Below are 25203 nucleotides of genomic sequence, written 5' to 3'. Positions count from 1 at the left end.
GTCACAAAGCTGGAGTGCAGTGGCCATCTTGGCTCACTGCAACCTCCGACTCCCAGGTTCAAGCGATTCTCCTGCCTCAGCCTCCCGAGTAGCTGGGATTACAGGCACGTGCCACCACACACAGCTAATTTTTCTGTATTTTTAGTACAGACAAGGTTTCACCGTATTGGCCAGGATGGTCTTGATCTCCTGACCTCATGATCCGCCTGCCTCGGCCTCCCAAAGTGCTGGGATTACAGGCGTGAGCCACCATGCCCAGCCGAGATTTTCTCCATTCAGAGCTTCACTTGCTATAGAGAGCCTCAAGTCACTGGTTCTCAGTGTGCATCTACTGGCCATCAGAAGGTCCTTTACAGGTGATCCATCTGTGCTTAATCTACTAATGACAGTATAGTTGCTGCTATTTATTGAGTGCCTGCCATGTGCAAGATGCTGTAAGGCACACTGTAGTTTGTTTTGTTTTGTTTTGTTTTTGTAGAGATGGAGATCTTATTGTCTTGACCAGGTTGGTCTCAAACTCCTGGCTTCAAATGATCCTCCTTCCTGGGCCTCCCAAAATTCTGGGATTACAGGTGTGAGCCACCATACTTGGCCAATGTGGTATTTTTAATCTTCACAATAATCCTTCTTGGGAAACATGTTATTGTCCTCATTGTCCAGATTAGAAAACTGAGTGTAAAGTAAGTTAAATTATAGTCCTAATGTCGAATGATAATAAGGACAGAATACAAATCCAATATATTGGACTCAAAAGCCCTCACTTAACTATGGTCTCCATGGGCTTCCCTTGGCTCTCTCTCTGCCTTTTTTTTACTTTTCCTTATTGTTTGAGGCCCTTTCTGGAAGGTAAGTCTGGATTCTCTACTTCACACTGTTTTAAAGAAGACTTGTAGTTTCCATTTACCCCTTACTCCCTACCTGTACTCCTAGTACTTAGCACAGAGTAGCCAAAGAGTGGGCAGCCACATGATGCCTGAAGATTGGTGACTGATTATCGGATATGGCCCACACTGTTACCACTTCAAAAAGGACCCATTTCCCACGCGTATAATAGGTGCTCTTCGAACACCTGTCATGTGCTCACTGTGGCAGTGGGAGAGAAGTCTAAAGTACAAGCCTAGCTCTCAACAACTTAAATCATGAAGCTGAAGGTGTCAAAGTAAATGGAAAAGACTATAAGGGTTAGAGAAATTCAGAGGAGAAAGGAGGCATAACATAATTTAAATAGCTAGCAAACATGCATTGAGCATTATGAGATAGGTCTTATGTCCATTTTATAAACATGGATCCTGAGACTCAAGAGTTTAAGTCATCATCCCAGAGGTGCACAACAAATAAGTGATAAAGTTGGGACTCTGAACCCCTCCACTCCATGGCCTTTCAGGGAGAGCACTGTGGGTATCGTGCTGGGTGGCCTGGAGGTTCCAAGTAACGGGAACCTAGAAGGATGGACCGGATGTGAACAAAAGAAAGCCTGAGTAGGACACAAGACAAAGAAGTGGGGCTGTAACATCTCTAAGATATTACAGCTTGCTACTTCCACTCTTTTTTCAAATATGGTGAAACCCAGGCTGGAGTCATAAAATAATAGCGTAGGATCATTAACGTCTATGTCTTCATAAAATAAGAGTTTTAAACACACATGAGGGCCTGGCATATACAAAACATTGAATAAAGAGCAGTGATCTTTTTATTGACATCAGAAGGGGGTTGGGGACCCCGAGGCTATTCCGGCTCCTATGGCATAGCTCTTGGAACCTGTTGATTTTCAAGGACAGGGGTTTGCAAGTCAGAGCAACAAGTAAAGAACAGGTTCTTTGGGAGGCCAGGATATGCTAATGGATGAACAATGTAATGGAGGCATAAAAATAATGCCAAAGGCCTGCTAGAGTCCCTGTTTCACTGCACTTTTGGGTCTTTGGCTTATATATGAAGAAAATAAGGTGCCCCCAGAGGGGAAGTGAGTTGCCATTGTTACACAGTAAGTTAATAAATGGCATTGCTGAGATTAGAACTCAGTCTTTTGTCTGCCAAAAAAGCTTACTTTTCCCTTACACTCCACTGCTCCCTTGAGGGGAAAAAAAAGGCCGGGGGGATAGGGTCTTAGTGCTTTGGAGCTGGAGAGAAAGGCTTAGAGATCATCTGATCCATCCTCCACACTGGTCAGATGAGAAAAGTGAGGCCCATAGTGCTTAATTGACAAGACCATAGCCAAATAGAGCCACCACAAAGCAGGAGTAAGCTCACGTTTCTTGAACCTGACCATGTGGAACTTTCAAATTGCCTATTTTCTGTGGGGAACTAGAGGCTCACTGCAAATGCCAGTGGTTTACAATAAGAACAACTGTTTAGTTTGGGGAACTTTATTCCAGATAGAATCTTCTTTCTCTCTCTCTCTCTTTCTCAATTTTTTTTTTTTTTGAGGGGGAGATGGAGTCTTGCTCTGTCACCCAGGCTGGAGTGCAGTGGCGCGATCTCGGCTCACTGCAAGCTCCGCCTCCCAGGTTCACGCCATTCTCCTGCCTCAGCCTCCCAAGTAGCTGGGACTACAGGCGTCCACCACCGCGTCTGGCTAATTTTTTTGTATTTTTAGTAGAGACGGGGTTTCACCATGTTAGCCAGGAGGGTCTCCATCTCCTGACCTCGTGGTCACCTCGGCCTCCCAAAGTGCTGGGATTACAGGCGTGGCCACCTCCCAGCTGTCTTTCTCAATTCTTTTTTTTTTTTTTTGAGAGGCCGGAGTCGGCGCTGTCGCCCAGGCTGGAGTGCGTGCTGAGTCTGGCTCTTCCGCAAGCTCAGCCTCCCGGAGTTCGCCATTCTCCTGCCTCCAGCCTCCTGGGCGTGGGACTACAAGCCCCACCACCGCGCCTTGACTGTTTTTATTTTTAGTAGAGCCGGGGTTTCCACTGTAGTCTCGATCTCCTGACCTTGTGATCCGCTTCCCGCCTCGGCCTCCCAAAGTGCTGGGATTACAGGCGTGAGCCACCGCGCCCGGCCTCAATTCTTAATAAAAATATACTGGAAGAAGAAAAACAAAGCTTTAATGGAGGACCTTCGTAAAAAGCAGGTAAAAATTATATAGAGTCTCTAAAATCTAGGGAGGTCCCCTGAGCCAGTAAATAATTTAGAGGCCAGCCTTCTTGCCTATCCCAGCCAGCTTATCACTTGTCTTGCCTTATTCACAACAGGCCTTCAGAAGGCCCAGCCTTCCCTTGGCAGCTGCATGTGGTGAACACCAACGGAAATCCCTGGTATTTTTCTTTGCATGCAACCAACCGTGGAGATGTAGGTCAGGCATTGCTGGCCTGGCAGTTACAACAGCTCTAGCTTCACCCCTGCACCTGTAGCCATGTTCACTAAGCCCCACAAAGATGGGAAATGGATGGTCCCTTCTAAATAGGGTTTGTATCCCCAAGGGCTCATATGGGTGGAGCTGGCTGGGACTGGAGTGGGTTTGGGAGGAGACAGACCATCCAGAATGTGGAGATGAGAAGGGTGGCTCTGGCTCTTCCCTCCTTAATGTCTGATGTCTGGCGTGACTATAGCTGGATTGGTGGTGCTTCTGCTCAGCTCAGCTTAGAGTCATCATCACTGATGGAGGAGACTGGGGAGGTCCCATCCTTCCCCTGGGCTCAGCTGGGTCCCCAGACCTACACCTGAACCCCATGCCTATCTGATGTTTACGGGATTGAAGCTGTCACCCTTTGGGACCTATCCTGTTTTCATTTCTGCTCTCAGCTGTCTGGTCTCTGTGGACCTCACTTACAGGTTTGTACGTGCCTGTCGCCCACGATGCAGCCCCATGAGGCTCTCCCAGCCTGGCACACTCATGCCTCTTTGGCCTTTGTTCTCTTCAGCAAAACTGCTAGCTCTGTGCCTTGCTAGGGAGGGCTTTCCTGGCCTCTCAGATAGGTTCTATTGGTCCAACCTAGCTATACCTTTCCTGAGATTCAGTCTCTTTGTCCACACCCTGGAGGACAAGGCTGTGGTTCCAAGGCATGTTGGGGGGTACCTGTGGGCCATTCTGGACTGGCTTCCAGTCAGCTGGCTGACTCTGCCCTGGGTCTCAAATATCTCCTCTGTAGAAGTGTTAGACCAAGATTGTCAAGGTAACTTAGAGGTGATATGCAGATGGACATTGTCTGTTTTAATAGTCAGTATATTTTATGTTGATTTCCATCTGGGGCAAATGATACTGTTTATAGTAAGAATAATAAGTTGCCTTTTCATTGCATTTATTTATTTAGCAAATATTTACTGAGTGTCTACTATCTGCCAACCACTATTCTAGCTACTGGGGATACCTGCCTTCATGAAGTTCACATTGTTTTTTTGGGGGTTTTTTTGTTTTTTTTGAGATGGAGTTTCATTTCACTCTTGTTGCCCAGGCTGGAGTGCAATGGCGCAGCCTCGACTCACTGCAACCTCTGACTCACGGGTTCAAGTGATTCTTTTGCCTCAGCCTCCTGAGTAACTGGGATTACAGGTGCCCGCCACCACACCCAGCTAATTTTTGTATTTTTAGTAAAGACGGGGTTTCACTATGTTGACCAGGCTAGTCTCGAACTCCTGACCTCAGGTGATCCACCCACCTCGATCTCCCAAAGTGCTGGGATTACAGGCGTGAGCGACCGCGCCCAGCCGTCATGAAGTTTACACTCTAAGAGGACAGAGAGTGATTGGGGGGCCTGTGGTAGGCAGCTTTTGGTATGTGTTTGCCTTTTTAATAAGAGATAATTAAAGAAGGCCTCTGAGGAGGAGGCATGTGAGCAGAGATCTGCATGATCTGAGGGAGAAAACCATGTAACAGTCTATGGAAAAAAACATTCCAAACGTAAAGAACAAGTGCAGAGGCCAAAGGGTGGGAATGGTGTGCCTGGCATGTTTGAGGAAGAGCACGGGAGATGAGTGTGGCTAGAACAGAGTAAGCAGAGGAGAAGTGGTTGGAAAGGAAGGTTTGTGTGAGCAGTGGTGAGACACTTTGGTTCTCCTCTGGGTGAGATGGGAAGGCAGTGGAGGGTTTTGAGCAGACAAGAAACTGACTTTGCTGACCCCTCTGGCTGCCATGTGGTGAAGGAACCATGGGGTCGATAAGAAGCTGGGAGACCAATAAGGAGGCTGTTAGGACAATACAGGCAAGAAATGATACTGGCTTGGACCAAATGATAGCAGTGGAGGTGGTGGGAAGTGGTGGAACTCTAGATAAATTTGGAATACAGATCAATCAGGATATATTGACAGAGGAGTGCTAGAGGGGATTTAAGGATGAGAAAGATGCAGAAAGAACAGGTTTGGGAAGAAATTAAGGATTTTCAGTACATTTATTTAAATTTATAAAAAGTAAGTAAATTGATAGAATAATGTTAAGTAGGCCAGGCACAGTGGCTCACAGCTGTAATCCCAGCACTTTGGGAGGCCAAAGCGAGAGGATAGCTTGAGCTCAGTAGTTCAGGGACCAGACTGAGCAACATAGTGAGACCTTATCTCTACAAAAAAGAAAAAGAAAAATAAATTAGCCAGGCATGGTGATGCACACCTGTAGTCCCACCTAGTCGGGAGACTGAGGCGGGAGGATTGCTTGAGCCTGGAAGGTTGAGGCCTCAGTGAGCCTTGATCACACCACTGCACTCCAACCTGGGCAACAGAGTGAGACCCTGTCTTGACAAGAAAAGAAAAATGTTAAGTAAATAATAACAGAATCACAGATAAGGTCAAAACAGTGATGGCTGAAATTGTGGATAGAGTGGACCAAATGTGTCTGTGCTTCCTTCCAGCTGTAAAATCCTGCTTCAGTGATTCAGACCACATAGTCTCCAATTCACAGAGAACAAGAACTTGAAGCTCAGCCTAGAATAAGCAGATAAAGTGACAGGAGAGCAATCCTTTGGGCCAGGCCTACCTCTTGTTAATTTGGAAGGACTTGGGAAGTTCTTGCACATATACTGGCCTTCTGGCATTACCTTATTTATTTATTCATTCATTCATTCAGTCAGTCAGTCAGTCACTGAGCACCTTCTGCCTAGTAGGCCCTGGACAACGACAGCTCTGATGCCTCTTCCCTCCTAATATAAAGCAAGCTACCCCGACCCCCACTCCCACTGGAGCCTGTCTACTCTGTGGCCTGACATATGCCTAGCAGTGATGTGTGTGCTGAAAGTAGGATAGCCACAGCCTAGGCAGAGCCCTGCCCTCCCTTCGCTGCACTGTCTCTGTCCATCCTCTGCCTTTCTCATCTTATTGCCATCCACACTTTGAGGCCTGGTGAGCAAGTGATTTTGCTTCCATGAGAGCACAGAAATAGTTGCTTTATCTCTTTCTTCATATAGGTCCTCATAGTTATCAAGCTGGAAAGAAATCGCCAAGGACCTCTTCTCCTGTCTTTTATAGATGGGAAACAGAGGGCCAAAGGGGCAGGCAACTCCCACAGTCCACATCTAATTCATCAGCAAATCCTTTCAGTTCTACTTTTATTGATTGATTGATTGATTGAGAACAGGGTCTTGCTGTGTCACCCAGGCTGAAGTTCAGTGGCGCAGCCTCAGCCTCTGGGGCTCCAGCAATCCTCCCATCTCAGCCTCCAGAATAGCTGGAACATGCCATCACGCCCAGCTACTCTGTGTTATTTTTTTGTAAAAATAGGATTTTCCCATGTTGCCCAGACTCGTCTGAAACATTTGGACTCAAGCAGTTCTCTCACCTCGGCCTCCCAAAGTGCTGCGATTGTAGACATGAACCACTGCACCTGGCCCAGCTTTACTTTAAAAAATAAATTCTGGGCTGGGCGCGGTGGCTCAAGCCTGTAATCCCAGCACTTTGGGAGGCCGAGACGGGCGGATCACGAGGTCAGGAGATCGAGACCATCCTGGCGAACACGGTGAAACCCCGTCTCTACTAAAAAAAATACAAAAAACTAGCCGGGCGAGGTGGCGGGCGCCTGTAGTCCCAGCTACTCGGGAGGCTGAGGCAGGAGAATGGCGTGAACCCGGGAGGCGGAGCTTGCAGTGAGCTGAGATCCGGCCACTGCACTCCAGCCTGGGCGACAGAGCGAGACTCAGTCTCAAAAAAAAAAATAAAATAAAATAAATTCTGAAACTGACTGCTTCTCACCAACTTCTCTGGCACCATTGTGGCTAAGCCACCGTCATATTTTCCTGATTATCTCACCAGACTCCTGGAGATCTCCACCAAGCAGCCAGAGGGACACTATTGAACACCAAGGTCAGGTCATGTCCTTCCCCTGCTCAAAACCCTGCAGTGCTTTCCCAGGACAAGCCCAAGTCTTCAAATGGCCTACCAGGCCCTGCACAATTGGGCCCTTGGCTACTTCCAGATCTCATCATTACCGGTCTCCTCACATTCACTGGACTTCAGCCACACTGGCATTTTTCCTGTTCCTGGAACACCTCAAGCATGTTCCTGCCTCTGGGCCTTTTTTTTTTTTTTTTTTTTTTTTTTTTTGCACTTGTTCCTGCCTCTGGGCCTTTGCACTTATTCCCATGGCCTTTTCTCAGATCTTTGCAATGCCTGTTCCCTCACTTCACTCAGGTCTCTGATCAAATTCACTTCCTCAAGAAGTTTTCCCTGACCATGGATTCTAATCTTACTTTCTTCCATGTTTCTCTGTACCCCCTTTCTCACATTTATTCTTTCTTAACGCATCACCATCTGACATGTTTATTGCCTGTCTCTTCCCATTTGATTGTAAACTCATACAGGTACGAATTTTCATTCTATTTAGTCACTGCTTTATCCCCAACGCTTAGCACAGTGCCTGAATCTTAGTGGGCACTTAATGAAGATTTGGTGAATGAATGAGTGTCCAGAGCTAGGCAGCCTTCCTACAACTCCATAGGTCAGCCTGGCTTACAAATAGGCCATGTCCCATCTTAGAAAACTCATCTAATAGCTTCACCAAAGCTACATGGCATCACTTTTGTTTCCAAGATAAAGATCAGACAGAGGGAGGAACTCTCTCTGCAAATACTGTCCTTGCAGAGCTGGCTTGGGGGAAATTGATTTCGTCACTGAGTAGCCTCAGCACACTCTTCCCTGTCTCACCCCTCGAGGCACCCAGGGAACCTGGGGGAATGCTACTTCCATGTACTTAAAGTCATCTCTGACTCCCAAAGCCTAGGAATAGCAGATTCTCAGTAAATATTGAGTAGGTGAAAGGGTGAAGGAAAGAAGGTCTTAGTAAAATCTTTTCATGTATCATGTTGCGCTGGTAAATTTAGCATGCCGTGAAGTTGAATGCCCTCACTAGTAACCAGGGACCTCAGGCAAAGTCTCATCACCTCTCTGAATTTTAGTTTCCTCATTGGTAAAATGGGAACAGCACCTACTTGCAAGATTTTAAGAATTCAAACAGTAAATATTAGTTCAGCAAATATTAGCTGTTACTTTTTGTTTGTTTATAGCTACAAATAAGAGAGACACTATGAGAAGCATAAATGGAGCCACTCATTTTTCAGCAATAAAAAAAAAGGGCTGGTGCAGTGGCTCATGCCTATGGTCCCAGCACTTTGGGAGGCTGAGGCAGGTGGATCACTTGAGGCCAGGAGTACAAGACCAGCCTGGCCAACATAGCAAAACCCCGTCTCCACTGAAAATACAAAAATTAGCCTACAAAAGTACAAAAATTTGTGTGGTGGCACACGCCTATAATCCCAGCTACTCGGGAGGCTGAGACATGAGAATCACCTGAACCCAGGAGGCAGAGGTTGCAGTGAGCAGAGATCACACCACTGCACTCCAACCTGGGCGACAGAGACAGAGTGAGACTTCGTCTCAAATAATAACGATAATAACAACAGCAGCAGCAACTAACATTTACAGAACGCTTACCATGGACCATTTAACTCTGCTGCTAGGCCTGTGAAGTAGGTACAGCTGTTTTCATTTTGCAGCTGGAACACCAGGCTTGGAGGGGTAAAGTGTCTTGCTGCAGGTCCTGCAGCCAGGTAGTCATAGAACTAGGGTTGGAAGCCACACTGTCTCACTCCAGGGTAAGGAGGCCTGAGGCCAGGCTCTGCTCTGCCCCTGTATGAAGACTTAGAGGCATCCCTTCAGTTCCTCTGGGCCTCAGTTTCTTACCTGCTGAGGGTTGAACCACACAGCTCTGTGACGCTCTGAAATTTCTGGGTGGTCCACAGGCCACATCAGGTGGGACAGTGGGTTGCTTCCGGGCCTCCTGGTGGTGGTGCTCTGGGTATTGACTGTGACTAGCACACCTCTGGGTGCCCCCTCCCTCGACATCAGGCAAAGTACCTTAGCCCTCTTCTCACCATCTCAGGCATCTTACTGTTCTGCACCTTAAAGGGGTAATGAACTGGGGCAGAAATGAATAGGGCAGAAAACTAGAAGGAACCCACTCCCTTGTCTGGTGCAGATCAATGCTGGATGCTGTGGAGAAGAGTACGAGGCTGACAGTCAGTGGATGTGGGTTTTGTTTCCCAGTTCCATCACATCACAGAACAGAAGGAAATGTAACCCCGTGGGTGCCTTCAGCCCTGAGTGTTTGGTTACGTGGGGTGTGAACATTCATCTGTACAGTGGGAATGTACAAGTAGTCCCAACTACTTGGGAGGCTGAGGCGGAAGGGAAGCGTGTTGCAGGGATTTGCTCCCTTCCCCAAATCCTCCAGAGCTGTTGCCTTCTGCTGTGGAATTCCAAACATTTCCGATCAGATAAAGGTGGCTGAAAATACTCGGGACTTGTCTGGACTAGTTGGAGGCGGTGCTGGGGTGAAGAGGTCGAGGCCACAGGAGCTAGAGCGTGGAAAGATCTAGCCTTGCCCAGGAGTCTGCCCTGGGTCATAGATGTGCCTATTGCTCTCTTCCCCTGGAATCCTGCAGGTTTCAGAGCAATGCCCAGCAGGCTTTGAGGTGGAGAAGAATCAGACTCCTTTGTGGCAACAAGTCTTCCTACTTCAGAATGTTGCTTCTCAATTTACACACTAATTACTGGATCTTTTGGATACCCCTGAGAGAGAGAACCCCGGTAGTCACTCATTTGTCTGCATGAGTTGCTTTCATTCTCCTTATGCTGCAGCCCTAGACGGAGCCCTTTGAGATGATTCCTACTTCATTTGACAGTTGGGGAAAGTCCCAGACTTTCCCAGAGTCTCAGACAGGGGAAAGGACTCACCTGCAAATCAGCGATGGACTTGGGAAACAAAACCCACATCCACTGACTGTCAGCCCAGTACTCTCTTCCCTGCAGCATCCAGCACTGATCTGCACCAGACGAGGTAGTCGCCATAGCTTTGGACGGAGAGGAGGAAGGAGAAGCTGCTTTGGACCATGGAGCACTTGGGGTCGAAGACCTCAGAAAGAAGTCCTAGTCTTTGGAGATTGCTACCCCATTCCTGCCCATTGCCTCAGCACAGTGCAGAAGATGCCTTTTCTAGAACTTTCCCATAAGCTTCCTGTCCCCCTTTCTTATCCTGAGAGAAAATGTCTGGAGAATACTGGACACCCTGCCTAATCACCTGCTATATTGGGGCCTCTTTCTAGTTTTACCAGGCAGTGAGGAAAGGAATGAAGAAAGTGGGAACTGGCCTTTCTTCTCTTCCCTCCTCTCTGTCCACCACTCAGCCATACTCTTCAGCACCTTCTCTGGACCCAGCACTGGGCAAGGCCTAGGGGACAGAGCCCATGGTGAGATGGGGGAGGAAGTGAGCAGCTAGGCTCCTTGAGAAAGTAACCTGTGGATTAAGACCTCAGAGATAAGTGGGACAGAGCTTGGCAGAAGCACTAGTGTGGGCAAAGGTCCTGAGTCTGAACAGAACATGGCATGTGAGGAATGAAGCAGCCTGGCCCTAGGTGAAGCTGAGAAAACCCTGCAGGCCCTTGTAGGCCATAGAGAAGGCTCTGAGACACAAGCTGAGCCATGGTCTACTAGTAAGAACAATAAATCAGACATTTACTCAAAGTTAACTATGTGCCACACACAGGTCTAAGACCTTTACATGTATTTATTTGAATCCTCGTGGTATTCTTTTGAAATAAGGTCATTTTGGGCAAGGCGCAGTGGCTCATGCCTGTAATCTCAGCGCTTTGGGGGGCCGAGGTGGGTGGATCATTTGAGGTCAGGAGTTCGAGACCAGCCTGACCAACATGGTGAAACCCAGTCTCTACTAAAAATACAAAAAAATTAGCCAGGCGTGGTGGCGCATGCCTGTAGTCCCAACTACTTGGGAGGCTGAGGTGGGAGAATCACTTGAACATGGGAGGCAGAAGTTGCAGTGAGCCAAGATTGTGCCACTGTACTCCAGCCTGGTCGACAGAGTAAGACTCTGTCTCAAAAAAAAAAAAAAAAGGAAGAAATAAGGACATTTTTAATCCCCATTTTACAGATGAGGTCAAAAGCAAAATATCTTAATCTAGTTTGCAAATTTTATTGGTTCTCTGGCTGCTCTGTGCTCCGGCAGCCCAACTTGATAGAGAAGTCGAAATTAATTGCCTTCATCCAGATAGCACCTCCGTTTCACAAATGAGGAAACTGATACTTGGAGGAGAGCAGCAGAGGAGAGAGAGCAGAATTAAGACCAGCCAGTCAAGGGAGATAGAGGGAGATGAGCATCAGCTCCCTAACAGGGAGGAGTTTTCCAATGGGGCTGTCCGAAGATGAAATGCCCCACCCAGGAAGGAGGGAGCTCTCCATAAGTGCGTAAGGAGAGAATGCCCTAGAGATGACTACCAAATCCCATGCGTGTGGACCATCAGGATGAAACAGACCCACTGTGGGACTTCAGCACTCCACCCTTCTGAACCCCGTCTTTGAAATGGGGGTGTTCATGGTGAGCTTGAGTATTACATGGAATGTTGGATGGGCATGCTGTAAGGTCACTGGAGTCTCCGACTCTGTTCCAAGGATGAGTATTGGTCTTTCTCACCCTGGACATTGGGAGAAGAATGGAGGGCTGTGGCCATCTACTTACAAAAGAACAGGGAGTCACCAGGGTTGAAATGAAAGGGTTGAGATGAGGGGAGGCATCAGAATCCCAGGGGATGAACCCATATGAGCACATAGCAGCCACCCAGGAACGGTTAAATGTTTGGACTCTGGAGACAGACTACCTGTATTCAAATCCCAACTCTACCACTTGTGGCCTCTATGACCTTGGGAGGGTGACTTGTCCTCTCTGCCTCTGTTTCCTCATCTGTAAGCTGGAGAGTAATAACAGCATGTACTCACTGGGATTATTGTGAGGATTAAGCAAATTCTTACAGACGAAGCACTTAGCACCATGCCTGGTACTTAGTAAACATCAGCTGTTTTATCACCGTCACTTCAAGGGAAGGAGGTTGTGAGCCCCCAAAGAGCATCTCTGCCCCCAGTAAATGCTTTTCTGAATTCTCTCTCTTTGCCTCCAGGCCCATCACCCTGATTCTAAGCTAGAGAGATGGAGAGCCCACACTCGCACTGCTGGGCCTGATAGCTTTCTCGATTCCCCAGCAGAGGTGTTATCTCCTCCCGGCACAGCCGCTTCCTTTTCTGAGAAATGCAAGTGCATCAGTCAGGCACAGCTTCTTAGAACTAATGGTGGGGGAGGAGGTGGAGGAGGAGAGGCTGGCAGCTGAACTGAACGGGTCAGAGTTGGAGGAAGAGAAACATGAAGTTTGTTGTGAGGAAAGCACCAAATATTCCCTATAGCCCAGATGGCTTGAGCCCTCTATGACACCCCCTGATCTCACCACTACTGCTAGGGAGGTCAAGGCAGGAGAAACTGAGGCTCAGATGCCAAAGGCTTGCTGTGACACCCATAGCTGGGCCGGCTGGACTGAGGTGTTGACCCCAACACAGTCTCGCCACCCCTCTCTTTGCCACTGCCTCCACTGAGCTGCTTCTCCAAGTTGCCTACCTCCAGACCTATGTTTCCGTGGGGGAGAGGAGAAAGGCCATGTTCTTCTCACATCTCGGGAGCCAACAGCTCCCCTAGGAAAACCAGAGGAAGTGGATTCCAACCACAAACCTCACTTCTTTCGAGTCTCCGCCTGCAACTCCCTGCCACGAGAGTGATAAGGCCTCTCCGTTTGCCCTACCCCCTTCCTACCATCTCCCAGCGATCTAGCAAGGCCATGTTTGTCTATTCAGTATGCATTTATCAGCCTCTCCCTCAGGGAAACTGAGGCCAGGTGCAGAAGGTGACTCTGCAGGTGACCCACAGCCTGCCAATGCAAGGATGTGAGGAGGACAGGACAAGGTACAGTCCTGGTGTCTCTGGCACTTTCCCTGGCTGCTAGTAGAGTAGCCCCTTCCTCTTCTCCACCTACCTCTTTCCTGAAATAACCAAGCAGGAAGGAAGCAGTGGGCCTGGGCCCTCCAGAGTCACCCAAGAGGAAGGAAGGGTTCGTCTGGCACAGGCATGCTTGTTCCTCACTGAAGCCAGGACGGAAGGGTTTCACTTTCCCTCCTGGTCTTCGTCACATCCTTTTCCTGTGGCACCAGTTCCCCTCAGCTGGCGGGAGCCAGTGCTTATTCATTCAGCTGATGGCCTTGGGCTACTTTACCCTCCTTGACAGACCCAGGGCCATGGCGCTGGCCCAGAATATGGGGTTTGCTGCCAAACCTACTGGGGCTTAAAAATGGCTTCCCCCGTTTTTTTTTTTTTTTTTTTTTTTGAGACGGGGTCTCATTCTGTCACCCTGGCTGGAGTGCAGTGGTGCGATCACAGCTTACTGCAGTTTCAACCTCCCAGCCTCAATTCTCCCACTTCAGTCCCCTGAGTAGCTGGGGCTATAGGTGCATGCCAACACACTCAGCTAAATTTCTAAGATTTTTCTTATAGAGATGGAGTCTCACCATGTTGCCCAGGCTGGTCTCGAACTCCTGAGCTCAAGCAGTCTGCCCACCTTGACCTCTCAAAGATGCTGGGATTATAGGTGTGAGCCACCACACCTGGCTGCCACTTACCTACTTTAGCTAGGTCTCAGTATCTCTGAGCCTCGGGTTACCTGGACTTAGAATGAAGGCCTTATTCAGCCACAGAAGTACATGGACCTGGCCCATGATCGTCCTTTAGAAACTGAGCAGAGTGCTGCATCAATGTTAGGAGTAAAGGCACTGGAACCAGATCGCTGGTGTAGATATCCCAGTTAGGTCATCAGCTCACTACATGGCCTTGAGCAATTCACAAATCATCTGGGCCGCATGTCCATCAGCTATATGGGTTAATGGTAGTACCCACTGACAGAGTGTAGAGACAACTAATGAACTAGTCTACAAAAAAACCAAGAAGAGTACCTTACAGGGTATGTGCCAGGAAGTGTGCGCTGCTGCTGCAGTCACTAAGGAAGTCAGGTTTTCTGTGGGTAGAGATAGCAGGGTCTAAGATGGCAAGATTGGACGTCGGAATGAGTGTGAATGAAGTACTATCTTGGGTAGATTAAAAGAAAAAAAAAAGGATGGTGTGAGGCCAGAACTCAGACAGATCCCACTCTTGCCACTTCCTAGATAGGGATCTTGGGTAAACTCTGGAGCCTCCATTTTCACATCTGTAAAATGGGGCTATTGATAAGTGTTATGAGGATCAAATGAAAGCATTCATTTGTTCTTCTAAAATAGTTTCACTTAAAATGGCATCTGCTGTGTTCCAAGTATAGCACCAGGTTGTAGAGATACAGGTGACAAAGCCACACACAGTGAAGTGGGGGAGACAGAACAAAAAATAATCTCTCAAGTGAATATGATGATTATACATGTAATTGGGAAATATGGCCTAGTGTGCATAGAGTGCTTCAGCTCAGTGCCCAGCACAGGTAGAACACTGAAATGTTTGGTAATGGTCAGCTGTCATAATAATAGTTTTTTGTTTGTTTATCTTTTGTTTTTTTGAAACAGAGTCTCACTCTGTTGCCCAGGCTGGAGTGCAGTGGCCCAAACACGATTCTCTGCAGCCCTGACCTCCCAGGCTCAAGAGATCCTCCTCAGCCTCCCCAGTAGCTGGGACCATAGATGCATACCACCACACCCAGCTAAATTTTTTTTCTTTTTTTAAATTTTTTTGTAGAGACAGGGTTCTCCTATGTTGCCCAGGCTGGTCTCAGACTCCTGGACTCAAGCAATCCTCCTGCCTCAGCTCCTAAAGTATTTTATTACTGTTAACAAGTAAGGGCTGGGTGCGGTGGCTCATGCCTTTAATCCTAGCACTTTGGGAGGCCAAGGCAGGTGGATCACCGGAGGTCAGGAGTTCCAGACCAGCCTGGCCAACATGGTGGAACCCCACATCTACTAAAAATACAAAAAATTAGCTAGGTGTGGTGGCGGGCACCTGTAATCCCAGGTTACTTGGGAGACTAAGGCAGAAGAATTGCTTGAACCTGGGAGGCAGAGGTTGCAGTAAGCCGAGATCATGCCACTGCACTCCAGCCTTGGCAACAGAACGAGAGACTGTCTTAAAAAAAAAAAAAAAAAAACAGACACCATGGGCCAGAGAGGTGAAGTAACCTGCTCAAAGTTACACTACTTGGAAGAAGTGGGAAGGGCAGGCACAGTTGCTCATGCCTATAATCCCAGTACTTTGGAAGACCAAGGTAGGAGGATTAGGCCAGGAGTTTGAAACCACCCTGGGCAATGTAGTGAGACTCCATCTCTCCAAAAATTTACAAGAGAAAAAAGAAAAGAAGGAAATGTGGGCAGTGAAACCAGGATGGGAACTGAAAGATCAGATTCAAGTAGAGACTATACTTCAGCCTCTGGCTGGTCCCCTGGCACTTGGGCCCCTTTCCTCAGGGCATCATGCCAACCTTTTCACCTGACTTCTGCAGGGTCACAGGCACCTACAAGGTGACCTGCATCATTCAGTTGGCTGACTCTGGGCAGAGATCTAGCTGAAGTCAGTCTGTGCCTGTCTGAGTGGGTCCTGGGCCAGACTTGGTCCCTATCTGCACTGAGCCCCCAGGCTGTTGGGGGAAACCAGGCACACAGAGGCCATCAACCCAGGAACATCCCTCCCCTCCCTCCCACCTCAGGGCCTTTGCACTTACTACCTCTGCTAAAACATGCTTTTTTTTTTTTTTTTTTTTTTTTTTGAGACGGAGTTTTGCTCTTGTTGCCCAGGCTGGAGTACAACAGTATGATCTTGACTCACTGCAACCTCCATCTCCTGGGTTCAAGCAATCCTCCTGACTCAGCCTCCCAAGTAGCTGGGATTACAGGTACCCACCACCATACCCAGCTAATTTTGTATTTTTAGTAGAGACAGGGTTTCGCCATGTTGGTCAGGCTGGTCTTGAACTCCTGACCTCAGGTGATAATGCCCGCCTTGGCCTCCCAAAGTGCTGGGATTACAGGTGTGAGCCACTGTGCCCAGCTCCCCCGGATATTCTCTATCACCTCCCCAGGACTTAAGACCCTATCATCTCGAAAATTATCTTTTTTTTCCTTGTTATCCTCTCTGCTTCCCAGTAAGACAAGGTTTCTCAACTTTTTTTTTTTTAATCACCCACCCCTGCAAGGAGTCTTTTTCAGACTTTTTTGTCCTAATTGCTCTCCCATGAAATTTGAATACTATACTATATATACTATATATCTCTTTATGTGCTGTGGCCCTGTGGAGAGCCACAAATCACTGTAATGTCTAAGAATGCTTCACTTCATGCCATTGGAGGTGATCTTACTACCATTGAGAATGGACTAGAAAATAAGTTCCATGGAAGCCTTGCTCACGGCTGAGTCTCCAGTGCCAGCCTCAATGCATACCCCTGGTATAAACAGAAGTCCAGGGACCCTAGGAGCGGAAAGGAGACATTCATCCCAGAGGTTAGGGAGGGATGAGCAGGGAAGAGGGGACTCCAAAATGGAGTCCTATAGGCCTAGTAGGAGTTGGTTAACTGAGGAAGATATGGAATGACCAGTTAAAGGACAGTGTTGGCAAAGGCACCAGGGCCTGAAGCACTTAGGAGTATGTAGTGTGGGGCCACTCCAAGTGGGTGGCCAGGACTGTTGAAGCCTCTGAAGTATTGGAAGAAGGACCTTGAAAGTGGTACTAGCCTGGGCATCTCCTAGGGGCCAAGTCAGGAGACCCAATTTTCTAGTGTATGCTCTACTACAAACCAGCAGTGGAAACGTAGAATGGGCAGGTGGGTTGCTCTTGCTAACTTCGTGGGTCTACCTGGCTAGGAATCCATGACTCTCCTGTGGAGGTCATTTGCCATTGTCTGTCCCCAGTGGCCCTACAAACCCCCACAGGGAAGTCAGCTACAAAGAGAAACTTTCCCCACTTTCCTCTAACTCAAGCAGAGGATGCAGACAGGCCCTTGGGCCTGGGTCTCCTAGAAACCTTTGTGACATTAGAAACCTCCCTGCAACCCACTCTTAAACATCATCCCCTGCCTACCATGCCAGCCTGGCTAAAACCAGTGGGAGCCACCCAAGGAGTAGTTGGGGCTTATCTCTGCTTTTCCAGACCAGGGCTGCTCTGCAATCCTGTTTATTTATCCAGAGCAGCCGCCCGCTGAGAAAATGGCTCTGTTTATTTCCAAGTGTGTCGTGTGAACCATGGGCTAAATATACCCACGCCACCGCCTCTCCAGCACCCGCCCTGGAACAGCATGCCCCATTTTGCTCGTGCTCTCTCTGCAAAAGCAATCCTTAGAATCCACACCCCTTGGAAATCCTACTCCCTTTCCCCAGGAAAAGAAACTGAAGTGGAGATGAAGGTTGTCATGACCAGGAACACATGAGTGGAAGCTGGGGCAGGTGAAATGAGAATGTTTGTGTGGCACTGAAATGAGAGTGTTCCCTCCACCCAGGAATGACTGTTCCTGGACAGTGAATGCTTTGTGTGCTTGTGGGGACAGCGCCTGTTTACTCCAACCCAGCCCCAGAGCTGAAAATTTCCTGTGGCTGCCAGCCCTCTACTTCAGGAAAGTTCCCATCAAGGGAGCCAGGCCTCTCCCATTTTGGCTGCAACGCCAGTGTCCCTGGTTTCTTGAGAGACATTTGGCCTTTTGGGATAACCAGGGCCTTCTCCCATGCTCTTCATAGTCTGGAACTCTCCCTCATCACAGATAATCCTGTTTTGACTCCACCTGGGCATACGTGGGAGCAACAAAATCAAACCTCCTATAAGAATATTTTTCTTTGCCAAGACCCACAGAGACTGGCTAGGATGGAGTGGGAGACAGGGAAGCATAGCCACAGCCCTACTGCCCTCCTCTCCCCAGATCCTCCACCTCAACCCTGCTCCCACATTCCTTCTCCTGGAAGTCCTTTCAGCACTACTGACAGGACACATCCCTCCAGCCTCAGACTTAGGGAAGTGTCCTGCCATAGCAGCACTCCCTTTGAAGCTAGTCTTGCAGTTCGATCCTGACTCTGCTGTCTGCTGAGTGTTCCCTGCTTTAAACCTCAGGCATCAGCCGGGCGCGGTGGCTCAAGCCTGTAATCCCAGCACTTTGGGAGGCCGAGACGGGCGGATCACAAGGTCAGGAGATCGAGACCATCCTGGCGAACATGGTGAAACCCCGTCTCTACTAAAAAATACAAAAAAAAAAAAAACTAGCCGGGCGAGGTGGCGGGCGCCTGTAGTCCCAGCTACTCCGGAGGCTGAGGCAGGAGAATGGCGGGAACCCGGGAGGCGGAGCTTGCAGTGAGCTGAGATCCGGCCACAGCACTCCAGCCTGGGTGACAGAGCAAGACTCCGTCTCAAAAAAAAAAAAAAAAAAAAACCTCAGGCATCTTATTTGTGAAATGTGGCTCAAATCTACATCTCAGGATTCTGATGAAGGTGAAGTGGGATACCAATGCCTGACATGTAGTAGACGTGCAATACATTTGTTAACTCATGTATTTACTGAGCACCAGTTATGTGCAAGACACTGTTCTGAGCACTGGGTGTATAGGAACAAGACAGGACCTCTGCCCTTATCAAGATATATCTAGTATAGGCTGAGGGTAGTGGCTCATGCCTATAATCCCAGCAGTTTGGGGCTGAGGCGGGCAGATCACTTGAGGTCAGGAGTTTGAGACCAGCCTGGTTAACATGGTAAAACCCCGTCTTTACTAAAAATACAAAAATTAGCTAGGCGTGGTGGTGGGCGCTACTCAGGAGGCTGAGGCAGGAGAATGGCTTAAACCCTGGAGGTCTAGGTTGCAGTGAGCCAAGATTGCACCACTGCACTCCATCCTGGGCGACAGAGCAAGCCTTTGTCTTAAAAAAAAAAAAAGACACATCTAGTATGGAAGACACATCACAACAAAAACAAAGTACAGAATCTAGTCACGAAAAGTGCCGGGAGTGGGTGCAGCTTAAGGGGGTAAAAAAGTGGTGAGGTGGTGAGGCCAGGCATGGTGGCTCACACCTGTAATCCCAGCACTTGGGAGGCTGAGGCAGAAGGATCCCTTGAGCCCAGGAGTTTGAGACCAGCCTAGGCAACAAAGTGAGACCCTGTCTCTACAAAAAATTTAGAAATTTAGCCAGGCATGGTGGTGTGTGCCTATAGTGGCAGCTATTCAGGAGGCTGAGGCAGGAGGATCGCTTGAGCCCAGGAGGTCAAGACTGCAGTGAGCCATGATTGCGCCGCTGTAGTCTGGGTAACAGAGCGAGACCGTGTCACAAAAATTTAAAAATAAGAAAATGAAGCGCCGAGAAGAAAAGCTGGCACAGTGGTCATTCTGTGTAGTGTAGTTCCTGTAATCAGGAGGCTGAGGCAGGAAGATTGCTTGAGTCCAAGAGTTCAAAGTCAATCTGGATACATCTTTTAAAAACAAGAAAAAAAAATGGTAGCCATGCGTGGTGGCTTATGCCTGTAATCCCAGCACTTTGGGAGGCTGAGGCAAGCGGATCACCTGAGGTTGGGAGTTTGAAACCAGCCTGACCAATGTGGAGAAACCCCGTCTCTACTAAAAATACAAAATCAGCCGGGCGTGGTGGCACGCGCCTGTAATCCCAGCTACTCTGGAAGCTGAGGCAGGAGAATTGCTTGAACATGGGAGGCGGAGGTCGTGGTGAGCCGAGACTGCGCCATTGTACTCCAGCCTAGGGGACAGAGAAAAACTGTGTCTAAAAAAAAAAAAGAAACAACTAAGAAGAAAAATCAAGGAAGGTAAGGGGAGGACAGGCAGAGAGAGATGGGGGTGGTATACTGTTTTAGACAAGGCAGTCAGGGAAGGCCTCACCTAGGAGGTGACATTTGAGGGGAGTCATGGTTGTGAAATGATGGGAGTGAGGCAGGCGCTGACCTGGGGTCAGGTGCTCCAGGCAAGTGGGAACAGCAGACTCCTGTGGCAGGAGACACTGGAGGAGCAAGGAGGCCAGTGAGACTGGAGTGAAGTGTGCAGGGGACAGGGGTGGGGAGGAGGCCAGAAAGTGTTAGAGCCAGATCCCACTAGACCTTGCTGACCAGGGTAAGGAGTGGGGACTTTGTTTCAGGTGTGATGGAAGCCCTGGGAAGGTTGAGAACTTGGAGTGACTGAATGGAATGTGCTTGTGCAAGGGCTGAGATTCATGGGTCACTGCTCTCTACTGGCTTAATGTTGAGGATTCCTTCAGTCAAGTTAGCACCTCAGTGCACATGGCATTTTGCTAGGTACCAGGTATACAAAAATAATGATGCTGGCCTTCTAAGTGCAGGAGAAAGCTGCTGGAGGGCTTCAAGCATAGGTGTGCTATGATCTGACCTGTGTTTTTAGAAATCTCTGTGTGGAGCATAGACTGAGGGGGTTGTCAAGACTGGAAGTGGGCCCAGGCAGGGGTCACAAGTGAGCAAATTGGTAGGTGAGACCTGAGGCCAACTGGAGATGGCATGCCCTGACGGAGCAGCCACTCGCCCGTTTGGGACCGGTTGGAAATGTAGGCCCAGTGTGGCAGAGGTCTTGGTAGAGAGGCAAGAATCAGCCAGTAACTCATTCATTTTACACACACACACACACACACACACACACACACACGGAACTTACTTTTTTGTTGTTGTTGTTGTTATTGTTGAGACGGAGTCTCTGTCACCCAGGCTGGAGTGCAGTGGTATGATTTCTGCTCACTGCAACCTCCACCTCCCAGGTTCAAACAATTCTCCTGCCTCAGCCTCCTGAGTAGCTGGGATTACAGGTGCGTGCCACCACACCTGGCTAATTTTTGTATTTTTAGTAGAGACGGGGTTTCACCATGTTGGCCAGACTGGTCTTAACTCCTGACCTCAGGCGATCCACCCGCCTCAGCCTCCCAAAGTGCTGGGATTATAGGCATGAGCCACCACACCCAGCCTGGAACTTCTTTCTTACGTATTTCTAGGTGCCAGACACCAGTTTTGGATTCTGGCTCCACCACTGACACAGATGGGTGACCTTGATCTAGTCCTTGGGTCCTTGGCCCTTGGGCACAGCTTCTTGACCTGTAAATGGGGAGAGACAGTCTGCATTGCAGAATTGTTGGGAGGATTAAAGGACAAATTGGGTACAGCGCTTACTCATAAAAAAGTATGTTCTAAGTGTCCCTCTCCCTGCCCCACAGGCTGCTGCACCCTGGGCTGGGTAGTTTAGCCCACAGCTCCTCCTTCCCCCTATCATGTGCTTCCCTTCTGACTTAGATTCGGGGCAGAGGGCTGTTGATCACAACCTCCTGGGCGCAGAGTCACACCCCCTGCAGTGGAGGACAGGGACAAGGCCTCACAGACCCCATCATGGAGGCCTCTCAGTCCTGCGTCATTGTTACCCTCTCTTCTCTGCCGTGCTCTTCTCATCACCAACCTGCCCACCAGAGACTCCCTCCAGAGGGAGGAGCCTCTGGCTGAAGTCCCAGGACCCAGTCTACCCCTGAATTGGCCCCAAATCACCCTGGGGATTTAGCCCTGGGCTTCCTTGTCCCTCCCTCTGGTGCAGCAGTAGAAAGTCTGAGGCCTAGTGTCTTCACACTCCACACTACCCTCAGACTCAACTCCAGGCTCCTCGCGGCTTCCAGGCCACACATGGTCTGGCTTCTGCTCACCCCTGCACCATCATCTCCCCCGTGCCCTCTTGTCCTGCACTCTGCTCCAGTCACCTGGCTTCCATCAGTTCCCTGACCCTGCCCATCTCGTTCCCACCTTGGATTCTGGAGAAAGTGCTACTTACTGACCTCAGGGCACTTTCCTCCTCTCTACCTGTTTTCTGAGCAGTAACATGGTTTGGTTATCACCAACTGAGGGTCAAGAAAGAGGACCACCCTTAGCCCTTTACCTGGCCCAGAGTGGGCACGGATGGCTACAGTTTTTCATGTCACCAAGGCCATAGCATGCACATGGCCCCTTTCCCCACCCACCTACATTACTCTGAGAATTCAAACTGCGCCTTCCTTCTCTCTCCCCGCAGGACACTTTTGTGGAACTCTATGGGAACAATGCAGCAGCCGAGAGCCGAAAGGGCCAGGAGCGCTTCAACCGCTGGTTCCTGACGGGCATGACTGTGGCCGGCGTGGTTCTGCTAGGCTCACTCTTCAGTCGGAAATGACCAGACACTGACTATCCACTCTACCCTCCCACCCTCTGCCCCACCACATCCTCCGTCCAGCCGCCATTGCCACCAGGAGAACCACTATATGCAGGCCATGCCCACCTACCCACCACAGGGTTGGGCCCAGATCTGGTCCCCTGCAGTTAGTTTTCTAGAATTTATCACACTTCTGTGAGACCCCCACACCTCAGTTCCCTTGGCCTCAGAATTCATAAAATTTCCACAAAATCTATCCCAAGGAGGCTGGCAGGTATGGAAGGGTTTGAGGCTGGGGGCAGGAGGGCCCTACCTGATTGGTGCAACCCTTACCCTTTAGCCTCCCTGAAAATGTTTTTCTGCCAGGGAGCTTGAAAGTTTTCAGAACCTCTTCCCCAGAAAGGAGACTAGATTGCCTTTGTTTTGATGTTTGTGGCCTCAGAATTGATCATTCCCCCGCCCCCCCACACTAACCTGGGTTCCCTTTCCTTCCATCCCTACCCCCTAAGAGCCATTTAGGGGCCACTTTTGACTAGGGATTCAGGCTGCTTGGGATAAAGATGCAAGGACCAGGACTCCCTCCTCACCTCTGGACTGGCTAGAGTCCTCACTCCCAGTCCACATGTCCTCCAGAAGCCTCTGGCTAGAGGCCAGCCCCACCCAGGAGGGAGGGGGCTATAGCTGCAGGAAGCACCCCATGCCAATGCTAGGGTGGCCCTTGCAGTTCAGCACCACCCTAGTCCCTTCCCTTCCCTGGCTCCCATGACCATGACTGAGGGACCAACTGGGCCCAAGACAGGTGCCCCAGAGCTGTTTATGGCCTCAGCTGCCTCACTTCCTGCAAGAGCAGCCTGTGGCACCACAGGCTTGGGCTTCTCCTCATGGCGGGTTCAGGGGACTCAGTCCTGAGGTGAAAGGAAGCTATCAGGAACAGCTATGAGCCCCAGGCTCTTCCCTACCTCAGGCAGGAAGGGCAGGAAGGAGAGCCTGCTGCATGGGGTGGGGTAGGACTGACTAGAAGGGCCAGTCCTGCCTGGCCAGGCACATCTGTGCCCCACGCCTGTCCAGCCTGGGGAGCCAGGCTACCAAGGTCAGAGTGGCCTGGCCAGGAGCTCTTCAGGCCTCCCTCTCTCTTCTCCACCCTTGGCCTGTCTTATCCCCAGGGGTCCCAGCCACCCCGGGCGCTCTGCTGTACATATTCAAGACTAGTTTTTATTCCTTGTGAAGATGATATACTATTTTTGTTAAGCGTGTCTGTATTTATGTGTGAGGAGCTGCTGGCTTGCAGTGCGCGTGCACGTGGAGAGCTGGTGCCCGGAGATTGGACGGCCTGATGCTCCCTCCCCTGCCCTGGTCCAGGGAAGCTGGCCGAGGGTCCTGGCTCCTGAGGGGCACCTGCCCCTCCCCCAACCCCCACCCCACACTTGTTCCAGCTCTTTGAAATAGTCTGTGTGAAGGTGAAAGTGCAGTTCAGTAATAAACTGTGTTTACTCAGTGAACAAAGAGCCTGGGCTCTTGTGTGCTCTGGGATGGGGAAAGGAGGGGCCACTGGAGAGCTGGGTACTGGTCCTGGCTCTGCCACCGCAGGGGAGGGCCCTGGACAAGTCCTTCCTTCCTTCTGGGCCTGAATGTATCCACCTGTACCGGGACAGGGTTTTATTGAGCACATGCTGTGTGCTGGGCACTGGGGCTGCATGTGAATGGGACAGAGAGTCTCTGCCCTCAGGAGCTGACATTCTAGTGGGAGAGACAGCCACTTGGCAAGTGTTTACTGAGCTCTGCTCTACACAGACATAGTCCTGGGCACTGGGGACTTCTTCAAACAAAATCTTTGCCTTAGGCCGGGCGCGGTGGCTCAAGCCTGTAACCCCAGCACTTTGGGAGGCCGAGACGGGCGGATCACAAGGTCAGGAGATCGAGACCATCCTGGCTAACCCGGTGAAACCCCGTCTCTACTAAAAAATACAAAAAACTAGCCGGGCGAGGTGGTGGGCGCCTGTAATCCCAGCTACTTGGGAGGCTGAGGCAGGAGAATGGCGTAAACCCGGGAGGCGGAGCTTGCAGTGAGCTGAGATCCGGCCACTGCACTCTAGCCTGGGCGACAGAGCGAGACTCCGTCTCAAAAAAAAAAAAAAAATCTTTGCCTTTACGTAGCATTCATTCTAGTGGAGGAGACAGACACAAGCACGGCTCTGGCTGCTGTAGGGTGTCGGGGAAAGGTGTGATGCCTTTCCTCACCCAGCAGAAGATTCTATGACTGACATTCCTATAACAAAAGAAAAACAAAGTGGCAGTTCACACCCTGTAATCTCAATACTTTGCAGGTGGAGGATGGGTTGCTTAAGGTCAGGAGTTCAAGATCAGCCTGGGCAACAAAGTGAGACCCTGTCTCTACAAAAAAAATTTTTAATTAGCCAACCCAGCAAGGCCAGTCCAGATTCTTCTTGGCCTCTGTGTAGCATTCCTTCCTCCCCGGTACAGGAGACAAGACATAGGTCAGAGTATTTATTTTTTAAGAGGGTTTCATCCTGTCACCCAGGCTGGAATGCAGTGGTGTGATAGATCACTGCAGCTTCAAATTCTGGGCTCAAGCGATCCTCCTGCCTCAGTCTCCTGAGCAGCTGAAATTACATGTGGGCGCCACCAAGCCTGGCTAATGTTCAAATTTTTTTGTTGTTGAGATGGGGATCTTGTTATGTTGCCCAAGCTGGTCTCAAACACCAGGCCTCCAGTGATCCCCACGCCCAGCCAATAATTTGTGGCCAGCTTATACATAGTAGAGCAGAGGAAGGTTAC

The 25203-nt window shown here is 49.6% G+C and overlaps 1 protein-coding gene across 10 annotated transcripts in view; it reads left to right on the top strand.

The window, feature by feature from the left end:
• Positions 1 to 23906, top strand: part of BCL2L1 (BCL2 like 1) — a 60861-nt gene extending 36955 nt beyond the window's left edge. For all 10 annotated transcript variants that reach the window (XM_009216382.3, XM_009216379.3, XM_009216381.3 and 7 more), the window contains exon 3: positions 22291 to 23906. In XM_009216382.3, coding sequence (XP_009214646.2) covers positions 22291 to 22428 — 138 coding nt within the window. In that variant the 3' untranslated portion in view covers positions 22429 to 23906. The remainder of the gene's footprint in view (positions 1 to 22290) is intronic.
• Positions 23907 to 25203: the final 1297 nt, after the last annotated feature.

This window comes from Papio anubis, chromosome 16 (genome assembly GCF_008728515.1).
Source record: "Papio anubis isolate 15944 chromosome 16, Panubis1.0, whole genome shotgun sequence".
NCBI classification, from domain to species: Eukaryota; Metazoa; Chordata; class Mammalia; order Primates; family Cercopithecidae; genus Papio; species Papio anubis.
The sequence above is the reverse complement of the archived record's forward strand: the minus strand, read 5'-3'. Positions and strand labels throughout refer to the sequence as shown.